This window comes from Elgaria multicarinata, chromosome 23 (assembly GCF_023053635.1).
Source record: "Elgaria multicarinata webbii isolate HBS135686 ecotype San Diego chromosome 23, rElgMul1.1.pri, whole genome shotgun sequence".
Taxonomy (NCBI): Eukaryota; Metazoa; Chordata; class Lepidosauria; order Squamata; family Anguidae; genus Elgaria; species Elgaria multicarinata.
In genome coordinates, this window is record NC_086193.1 from 1,436,773 (window position 1) to 1,447,116 (window position 10,344).

At 53.6% G+C, this 10,344-nt stretch overlaps 2 protein-coding genes across 3 annotated transcripts in view; one reads left to right on the plus strand and one right to left on the minus strand.

Annotated features, from left to right (window-relative positions):
* The window catches only part of RFX2 (regulatory factor X2), a 39,235-nt gene extending 38,137 nt beyond the window's left edge, over positions 1-1,098 (plus strand). For both annotated transcript variants that reach the window (XM_063147241.1, XM_063147242.1), the window contains 2 exons: positions 504-546; positions 701-1,098. In XM_063147241.1, coding sequence (XP_063003311.1) covers positions 504-546; positions 701-810 — 153 coding nt within the window. In that variant the 3' untranslated portion in view covers positions 811-1,098. The remainder of the gene's footprint in view (positions 1-503; positions 547-700) is intronic.
* Positions 1,099-5,518: 4,420 nt separating this feature from the next.
* Positions 5,519-10,065, minus strand: PRR22 (proline rich 22). Its single transcript, XM_063147300.1, has 3 exons — positions 9,939-10,065; positions 8,515-8,577; positions 5,519-6,681 (listed from the first exon to the last, which is right to left on the minus strand). Exons 1-3 carry the CDS (start codon positions 10,063-10,065, stop codon positions 5,519-5,521), a joined length of 1,353 nt encoding a protein of 450 aa, XP_063003370.1.
* Positions 10,066-10,344: the final 279 nt, after the last annotated feature.

A 10,344-nucleotide genomic window follows, 5' to 3' on the forward strand; every position in this document is an offset into this window, starting at 1 on the left:
AATCCTAGAATCCTAGAAGAGTAGAGTTGGAAGGGGCCTCTAAGGCCATCAAGTCCAACCCCCCCTGCTCAGTGCAGGACTGTCAAGAAATACTTTTGTAAGCCGCCGTGAGAGCCTTTTTTGGCTGAATGGCGGCATAAAAATCCTTAAATAAATAAATAAATAAAATAAAGCATCCCTGACAGCCCTCTGTACGGAACCATGAGAACTGGAAACTCGGTTGGTTTTTAAGCAGAAGCTTGGAGCTCCGTGTTAGAGCCTGTGTTTTAGTTGCCGACGGTCCCACAGGGTTCAACCCTCACCCATCTCCGTGTGGAACTTGGGACTGTCGGCATCTAAAAGACTGGAGCTCGAAACACTGCAGAGCGGCTGCCGGCCGGTGTAGACAAGCCTGAGCTTAAAAGAGGACAGGTCTGGAGGGAGATAGGCAAGCCGGGGGGGGGGGGGTGGCTGTTAAATCCTCTGAAAGCCAAATTCAACCCCCCCGATTTTTCCTCTTCCAGTTCAGCGATCTCGCATCCATGTCGCCAGCTCTCCTCGACAAAGGTACGTGTCGCTTCGCGTCTTCCCGGTCTCTCTGCAATCCCCCACCCTCCCCCGCAAGGTGGGGGGGGGGTCAGTCGCGCAGCCTGGGGTTCTTCGTGGCTTCTCTTCCGTGGCCGTGACCGTTTCCCTCCCCCCTTTTACCCCTCCCCCGCAGACGACATCAGCGACTTCGGCAGCGAAGCGGAAGCGGACTCCCGGTGCCCCGGCGAGCCCCTCGTGAAACGCGAGCGGGGCGACCCCGGTCCCTCGTTGCAGGAGGTCTAGAGCCGGAGCGCGGGAGAAGCGCCATTCACACAAAAAAATAATAATAATTCAAAAGCCAAATTCCAAAGCTTTCCGGGATCCCATCAGCCGGATTTCCGACTCCTCCAGGATACGAGTGCCTCTTAGTTTCCTCTTAATGTTTACTTGTCTTCGCGGAAGAGCGGAGCGGGGCCGGCGAGACGGGCAGCTGTGCCACAGGCCAGATTTTTCTCTTCCAAGGGACACCCGGCCCCTTCCTACGCAGGAATTTCTCTCTTTTTCTTTCTCTTGCCTTAACTGACTCGCTGAACAGATTGCAGAACTGTTCAAGTACTGGGGGGGGGGGGGGAGGGAGGGAATTGTGGGGGGGCAGGGAGAATTGGCGGAGGCAGCCCAAACCCCCCCCTCCCCAGATTTTTCTTTCAGGTTTTCCCTAGACACCACTGTGATACGGATCTGCTTGGTTCCCTGTAGCCCGCCCCCCCTCTCCGTTCCCCTTGATCGCGCCTCATTTGGGAGAGACCCCCCCCCGAGAAGGGGGTGTGTGGGCCCCTTCCCCACTCCTCCCCGCCTTGCCAAATAAATTTACACTGTGGCAAAAAAAAAAGTTCCTGAGTTCCTTTCTTAACATCCTTTGCAGCAGAAGAAGGGTCAACGTTGAGTGGGTGGGTGTGGGTGGGTGTGCATTTACATAGAATCATAGAATAGCAGTTGGAAGGGGCCTACAAGGCCATCAAGTCCAACCCCCTGCTCAATGAAGGAATCTACCTTAAAGCATCCCTGACAGATGACTGTCCAGCTGCCTCTTGAAGGATGATCAGGGGTCTGGAAACAAAGCCCTATGAGGAGAGACTGAAAGAACTGGGCATGTTTAGCCTGGAGAAGAGAAGATGGAGGGGAGACATGATAGCCCTCTTCAAATACTTAAAAGGTTGTCACACAGAGGAGGGCCAGGATCTCTTCTCGATCCTCCCAGAGTGCAGGACACGGAATAACGGGCTCAAGTTAAAGGAAGCCAGATTCTGGCTGGACATCAGGAAAAACATCCTGACTGTTAGAGCAGTACGACAATGGAACCAATTACCTAGGGAGGTTGTGGGCTCTCCCACACTAGAGTCATTATGATTTTATTAGAATGTAAGCCTATGCGGCAGGGTCTTGCTATTTACTGTTCTACTCTGTACAGCACCATGTACATTGATGGTGCTATATAAGTAAATAAATAAATAATAATAATAATAATAATAATAATAATAATAATCATTCAAGAGGCAGCTGGATAACCATCTGTCAGGGCTGCTTTAGGGTGGATTCCTGCATTGAGCAGGGGGTTGGACTCGATGGCCTTGTAGGCCCCTTCCAACTCTACTATTTTATGATTCTATGATCCTATGAAGTATTGCAAGAGATCTTCTCAATTCGTGCTGATCTATCTTTCCGTGGTTTATCCTTCCCCAAATCTCCTCCGCCTAGAATTAGGGAGGTGTGAATCAGCAACAGCCATTCGCACCAAAATGCTCCTATTTCCCCCCGGACGATCTTCCTGACTCAAGTCCCTGTCGGGTTGCGCGCTTCTGAGTTTTTTTCCTTCTCACATGAAAGTCCGTGCGTATTTCCCCAAATGTAAACGTCCTTTGTGCCACCTTTGAAATGTACGCGTCCTTCGCCCACTGATGAAAGCTCGTATGCGTGAATTTTTTTCAGAAGTATGCGTTTTCCGGGCGCTTTTTCCGAACGTACGCACATGCCACCAGACAGACACAAAAGTCTGGTCGGCGCATCGCATTTCGGAAGGCGCAGATCGGGTAAATCCTGATCAAAAACGAACTGAATTGAATTTCTCATGCATCCCTATCGAGATCGATTTTAAACGGGGCACCAGCACCCTCTGCTGGCGACTCCGTCGCACGGCAGACGTGAAGGCGTTTCTGGGTTGGAGCAATTGAAGAGGAGGAAAATCTTAATTTGGGATCATGTGGTGGGGCGGAGTGAATTGAATACTTTTTTTCCTTTTATTTGGGGGTGGGTGGGATTTGGGTCAAGAAATGAACCATTGCCGTCTTTGCTTTCCGTGGCTCTGAACGGAATCTTAGTTATGGCTTTCAAGTTTGCATGTGGAGGCACAAGTGTTCTTAGGTCTCGGTCCTTAATTCTTCTAACGTTCTAGCAACGGCCCTCCTGCCCAGGATGGGTTTTGCTACACCGTGCCATCCCTTTTCCCCAGACATGCCCGGCTCTGGGAGTTCCTCTGTTCCCACGGATCCCTTCCTTGGCACCAGCCCGGTTCATTGCCCGTTCTGATTTCTATTTTATTTTCAAATTAATAATTTCGAAGAATTAGTTGGGAGGCTGGCATGAAGTGCTGCTCTTCAGCGTATTAATTTCCCAGTGTGCTTCTCTGTGTGTGTGTGTGTGTGTGTGTGTATCTCTGAGTATTATCAGTGTTCCCTCTGTGAAATGGGTATTTTGTTGGGCTCTTTTGGGGTTGGATATGTGATTTGGCTCGGATAGACCCCACCGCCGGCTCATATTGGGTTCTGCAGCAAGATCCTTTTCTTTCAGCCCCACCAGCTTGCCTTCTGGGAAATGGGAGCTGTCACATCTAACCCTGATGCCCCTATTTTGGGAGAAGATGTTTCAAGTAATCAATCAGAATCAGATTCAGACCTAGAGGAGGAGGCGCCAGACACCAGCCAGCCTGTACCAGTGAGGGAGGAAGCTCTCACGGGCGATTCACTAGCTGGGAGTCAGTCCTCTCCAGAGCTTATCTCCTCAAGGCCAAATCCTAAGCACTCAGTGGGAAGTGAGCTTTCTTCCGGAAGTGAGAGTCCCAACAAGCTAGCTGATGCTAGGGTCTGCCGGAAGCTCAAACACACAGGGCGGAAGGAAGGTGTGAGAAAGTCAGTTCGATTACGCCAGAACCTGCCTCCGCACCAGGCTCCCTGAAGTTACGGGGGCGTTTGAGAAGGAGCTTCCTGTTCTCCTTGGTCGGACAATTGTCTCGCTTAGTTTGCATAATTTTGCCTAGGGGGACGTTTCCAAGAGATTAGGCTCGCTTCAGGTAGAAGAGACGTTTGTTGCTTAATAAAAGCTTTGTAGATTGCTTAGCAAGCCTCCTCCTTTGCCCCCCATCGAAAGTAAGAGCGTTCTGAGAAACGCGACAGGTGCATTGTGACTGGAAGCAAAAGCAGGGGGAGAAAAGCATCCAATGAAGCGAAAAGAACAGAGAAGCAAATTCTCAGGATGCGGAACTTTTGATTTGTAGGTTGAAGAGCCCGACGCATTTCGGCCTGTAGCTTTTCAAGGCCTTCTCCAGGGGTTGTAGGATGATTTCGGCGAAGATCTTCTTAGCAACAGAATGTCTTCCTCTGACGGTTCATTTCTCTGACTGCCGCTATGAATCAGAGAAACACATTCTGTTGCTAAGAAGATCTTTGCAGAACTCTTCCTACATCCCATTGAAGAAGGCCTTGAAAAGGTACAGGCCGAAACGCGTCGGGCTTTACAATCTACAATAAAAAGTTCAGCATCCTGAGAATTCGTTTCTCCTTTCTTTTCGCTTCGTGACTGGCCGTGCCCACTGTGCTAGCCATTTTGTGACTGTGCCTAGGGCACTCTCAAAATTCCAAAAGCTTCGGAGACCCCTGTGAAGTGGAGTAATCCGGGACAGTTGCCCCAGGATATACTTGGTTGCTTAAATCGGGGACAGCAGACGCCCTCCAGAGCTGTGGTTGGACTCCAGTTCCCCTCAGCAGAGCCAATGCTCAAGGATGGTGAAGTTGTAGACCACGACGTCTGCAGGTTCCCCAACTCTGTGCTAAGCCTTCGCTCCGGCCTTGCGTGCCTTTCGAACCAAGCCCCTGAGACGTCGTGGCATCAAGACTGATCGGCTCAGTGAATTTCTCCCGCTGCGGATGCTCTGCAGAATGGCTCGTTCCGAAAGGAGGCGTCTCGTCGGCACTCTGGACGAGTCACCGTTTGCGGGGGGCGTAATGGCATCTTCTGAGCAACAGCCGTGCCCAGAATGCCGGTTCGTGCAGAGACGCGACGATAGGCTGTTGCTAACTCTTCCGCCATCCACTTTGGGGAAACAAAACCGAGAATGTCTTTGGCAAACGTGGTGTCAGCCTGTTTGGGGGGAAGAATTGTTGCCTGAATTGGTGACACCATTATAGCAGGCTTCGGGGCACAGTGGGCGGTGGCCGCACCCAGCAGAACGAGGAGGGGGGACTCCCAAACCCAGCAGCAGGGCCAGCTTAGCACGTTTTGAAGACTGTGAAGTGGTACGTGTTGCCACCTAAAGAAGGTGTGTTTGTGTTAAAACAGCCTTCCTCAACCTGGGGCGCTCCAGATGTGTTGGACTGCATCTCCCAGAATGCCCCAGCTGGGGCATTCTGGGAGATGCAGTCCAACACATCTGGAGCGCCCCAGGTTGAGGAAGGCTGTGTTAGAGAGAGAAAGAAGAGACACCGTGAAATCCAGAGTCTGAAATGACCTCGCTGCACCACTTACCTGAACGTGTGAAGGAACTCGACTCCCTGCCCAAATTGCTGACCCCACAAATATTCCCGGAGTCGTCGTCCCCGCCCCCCGATAGAAAGGTGCACACTTCAGATTTCTAAAAACCTCGTATATGTTTTTAATAGACAAAAAGGCCAGGACGCTGGGTCTAAACCCCCCTGCCCCATCTTTGATACCGTTCCAAGTCCAGCCCTGCTGATAACTCCAGTCAGACAACCACTAGGGCAGGTTCCGGCTCCCGGGGTCCCCCATCACCGCCCCGTGCAGATGCCAGACTCGATTTTCCGGCCGCGGGTTTGGTTTTCTTGGGTGCCGCGCTGCTGCTCTCCGCTTTCTCCAGATCCGAACGGTGCTCGTGTCTTGGGGGAGGCTGCGAGGCCGGCCGGCCGCTCTCCCACTGTGCGTCCTCCCCAAAAGCGGTTATGTCGTAGAGGTAGTCCAAGCTTGTCACGGCACTGAGGATCTCCGGCACGCTGTAGTCGAACGAGAGCAGCTCGTCGGGAAGGTTGAGGGAGCGGATGTCGCTGGACGAATCTTCGCCAGAGAAGCAGCCGTCTCGCAAGCTATCGCCCCGGTGCCTGCGGGGACTGCCGTTGCTGGAATTGTCCAGGGAAGCTTCGGTGTCGGAGTTCACCGGAGAGCAATCGAAGAGTTTCATGGCGTCTTCCAAAAGGACTTTGTCAGGGAGGCTGAAGGATTCCTCCTCTTCTTCCAGCAAAGTGTTTTCCTCGGTTAGCAGGCTGTCCAGGTCCGTACAGGGTTCCGCGTCCGCCGTGACCTCTGCTCTGGGGACGCTGAGAGCGGTTTGATTTGCGGGTTGGACATTACGGACCGGAGAGTTCTCTGCGAAATCCTGTCTCAGGTCTCCGTCTTCTGCGAGGAAACCCTTGAACGCTTGGAAGGCCAAATCGGAGCAGTGGTGCAGCGGCCCGGTGAGACATTCGTAAGCCACGGGAGTCTGGCTACTGGGAGGCTCCTTCAGATTCGACCCGGGGACTGTTGGCGGTAGTGTGTGTGCTCCGCTTGGCACCGGGCCTTCGCCAGGGAGACGGGCTGCATCCACGAACAGGGAGCCGTGGCCAGGGTTGCCGATGAAGCCGACGTGATCCGTCGAGTTGCCCGTGGCGGGGCCTTCGGGCTTGAAGAAAGGCAGGACGAACTGGGGGTTGCTGGTGACAGGTTGGTAGGGCTGGTACGGGACAGACTGGAGAGGCCCCTTGAGGTACTTCTGGCTGTCCAGAAGGTACGTGTTTTGCGGGCCTGGCCCGCCGGACAGTTTGTACACCGAAGGCTGGACGAAATTGGCCGCTGCCCACTCGATGCGGTAGATCCTGGGGTCGAAGAAGCATCCGCACGGAGCCATGTGGAAACCTGGGAGGAAGGAAAGAGTAAAATGAACAGAAGGGACCTCGCCCGAGGGCCACCTACGTAGGGAGAGTGGCCCCTGGCCCTATCCAGAGTGCCGTCTACTCACTCTCGCCTTCCTTCACATCGGAGGGGAGGGGACTGCATGTCTCACTGCTCCACCGTTGGCAGGGGGGAACATCCCTGCATGTAGTAAATAAGTACGTCAGGGAGAAGGTGCAGCAAGGACCCTGAGACACTTATTTTCTGGCTGCGGGCAGTTTGAATGCTCTTCACAAGGAACAATACTGTGCACGTCTGAAACCGTCATGGCAAGGAGAAGGCGGTTGATTGATTTGATTTACACCCCACTTTTCTACTAAAAAAAGTGGCACGCAAGACGGCTAGACTCGGAGCTTCCTCCCTGTCACACTAGTTTTCTACAGGCAGGGAAAGTTGTGGTTTTTTTTTTTAATGGTGGGGATTGAACATTTAGTCCCGTGGACTGGTTTGGCCACAGTCCACAAATTGTTCTCCGTTCCGGCTGAGATCCTGCACCGACGTCCGTGAGAGTAAGCCCCGTTGAACTCGATGGGACTTGGTTCTGAGTACCCATTTATAAGAATGTGCAGTTCTGCTGTCCGGGGAGCACTGATTTTTCGTTGGGTTGTCGCAGCAGTGTGATACCAGTCTGAATGCTGGACAGGCAACGGGGTGGCAGTCCCAGGCCCCACCACATCCTCACAGGCCACTGCGTCCCCATTAGCACCACAGAATCCAGGCTGCGATTAAAGAGGCTCTTCGCAAAGCGGACAAGACACAGCAGGCTGTTCAAAGGGTGCGTCACTCTAACTGCAGACGCCAGTGGTGCGTGCCGACGACAGAAATGGAGCCAAAGCCAGCAGGAAGTGTGAGAACGTTGGGGCCAGCCCTGGCTTTTGCCAACAGACGGAAATACCTTTAACATGCGCCCCTCCTGAAAAGCTAAGGGGGGAAACCTGGGGGGGGGGGGTGGAAACCGTAGATACAAAAATGCCGACGGTTCGTCAGAAAACGAAATCGGGGTCAAGGGTTCTGTGCTGCCGGAAGCCCGTTCGGAAGCGAGGAAGCGCTGCAAACATTTATTGCAGCTTCCGCTAGTGTTCAGTTTGCAGCGGTAGAATCTCGGAAGAATTTGTCCCCGCGGTGTGCCGTTGGCCCAATGGCATGATCACGCCGGCCCGGAGTACTCCAGGAGTATCACCACCTCCACCCCAGGTTCAAATCCAAACATGCCCCTGCCCCATCCCGCCTTTCCCTGTCACGCATGGTGACTGTTAGAGCAGTGCGACAATGGAACCAGTTACCTAGGGGGGTTGTGGGCTCTCCCACACTAGAGGCCTTCAAGAGGCAGCTGGACAACCCTCTGTCAGGGATGCTTTAGGGTGGATTCCTGCATTGGGCGGGGGGGTTGGACTCGATGGCCTTATGGGCCCCTTCCAACTCTACTATTCTATGATTCTATGATCTCACAGCTCAGGCATTCATTTCTCCGCATAGCTACGGTGAGGGTGGCCGCTCAGCTCAGGAGGGGCGTGGACGTTTTTGGGGTGGGTGGCAGATCCCTGCTACTAAAAAAGTCCCAGGGCTGACTCCCTGTGCACTCTGGTTTCACTACACCCCTGCATTTACACACACAGAGAGAGGTAGATATCGATCAACAAAGTGCCTCTTTCGATGTGGAATAACCTACAAATGCTGTCAATGAAAGAAAAAAGCTCGCCCTGCCTCCAAATTCGGATCCGCCCCGCCCTTTCACCCCCACCCCCTGCAACGGCCGCCCCTTGGTCGTGAACATTCTACGCACCGCGTCAGCGTTACCTGCCGGGGGTGCGGCGAAAAGCTCTTTCTCTTGATTGGGGCAGTGGTACAAGCTGGGCGTCCCTGCAACACGAACAGAAGAGAGTTTATGCTCGCGGGCTGGTTTTCCGTAGGGGCCCCTTACGCCCTGGAACGTGTTCAGAGGAGGGCAACCAGGATGATCAGGGGTCTGGAAACAAAGCCCTATGAGGAGAGACTGAAAGAACTGGGCCTGTTGAGCCTGGAGAAGAGAAGATGGAGGGGAGACATGAGAGCACTCTTCAAATACTTGAAAGGTTGTCCCACAGAGGAGGGCCAGGATCTCTTCTTGATCCTCCCAGAGTGCAGGACACGGAATAACAGGCTCAAAGGAAGCCTGATTCTGGCTGGACATCAGGAAAAACTTCCTGACTATTAGAGCAGTACGACAATGCAACCAGTGACCTAGGGAGGTGGTGGGCTCTCCCACACTAGAGGCAGCTGGACAACCCTCTGTCAGGGATGCTTTGAGGTGGATTCCTGCATTGAGCAGGGGGTGGGACTCCATGGCCTTAGAGGCCCCTTCTAACTCTACTCGTCTGATTTTATGACCTTCGGACACGACCTTTGGCAAAATGTCCCCTCTGCATGCTACTTTGCTCATTTACGCCTGCTGGCTTTGCTTCACCATGGATAACTCGGCCCGTCTGCTCCTTAAACCCGTTGTACCATTTCCTTGTGCCTGGGCTGTGCATGCATTGCCATGAGCTTTGCTGTTCAGACAAAGGACTCTCCAGCTGCGGTTTTTCCTGTTTTTGTCCTCCCTGGGTCATTAGTTCCATGGTCGTGCCGCTCTAACAGTCAGGACGTTTTTCCTGATGTCCAGCCGGAATCTGGCTTCCTTTAACTTGAGCCCGTTATTCCGTGTCCTGCACTCTGGGAGGATCGAGAAGAGATCCTGGCCCTCCTCTGTGTGGCAACCTTTCAAGTATTTGAAGAGTGCTGTCATGTCTCCCCTCCATCTTCTCTTCTCCAGGCTCAACCTGCCCAGTTCTTTCAGTCTCTCCTCATAGGGCTTTGTTTCCAGAGCCCTGATCCTCCTCGTTGCCCTCCTCTGAACCCACCAAAAGAACCCTGCACACCTAGACAGGAATTATCCTGACTGAGTGAGCCAAGGGGAGGCTGTGAAATGGACACAGCTGTGATTGGCGGGCAGGCCAACTCAATCCATCCTCCCCTTGCGAAAGCAAAACGGGATGTCCTATTGGGAGAACACGGGCTTGTCGGTGCTTGCACCATTTTGTACCGCAGGAAATTGCAACGGGAATTGGGCTCCTCCTCTGGTGCTGAACAAACCCCTGCCCAGATCCCACAGGATTTCCCCTGCAGGCGGGACGCCCGTCCTACGGGATCATTTTGCAGGAAGACCGAGGGAAACCCGTTGGCGGCTTAAACGGCTGTCCTACCTACGGAGGCAAGGTTCTCAGGAAGGATGAAAGCCGAGAAGGGCCGGTTCGGCTGGCCGTCCGGTCGCTCTAAAGGCCGGGGGGCATACGTCTCCTGCTGGGGGTAAAAGATCTTGGGTTGCTGCATAATCCCTTTGTGGCGTGGAAGGGCGGACTTCCCATGCGGACGCCCTTTGTGGGCAAGGGGGGGGCGTATCCCGGAGGACTGACTCCCTGGAGCCCGTTGCCACGGGGGCAAGCGTTCTGTTTTCATGGTTACTTGGGAACGTGTTCCGGCTTGCCACGTTAAGGTTCTGAGACCCTTACAGACACGAGGCGGACGCTGTGGTGTAGCGGAACCAGGGCTTGCAAGGACCTTTATTTTTTTTATCAACAGGGACGCTGATGTCACCAGCCACCCCCCTTG

Excerpts from the sequence above, each read along its gene's own strand:
- PRR22 (XM_063147300.1), bottom strand. The coding sequence starts at position 10,065 with ATGCAGCAACCCAAGATCTTTTACCCCCAGCAGGAGACGTATGCCCCC. Across the intron at positions 8,578-9,938 it reads TGAGAACCTTGCCTCCGTAG|GGACGCCCAGCTTGTACCAC; the intron begins GTAGGACAGCCG and ends TTCGTGTTGCAG. Across the intron at positions 6,682-8,514 it reads TTTCGCCGCACCCCCGGCAG|GTTTCCACATGGCTCCGTGC; the intron begins GTAACGCTGACG and ends CCTTCCTCCCAG.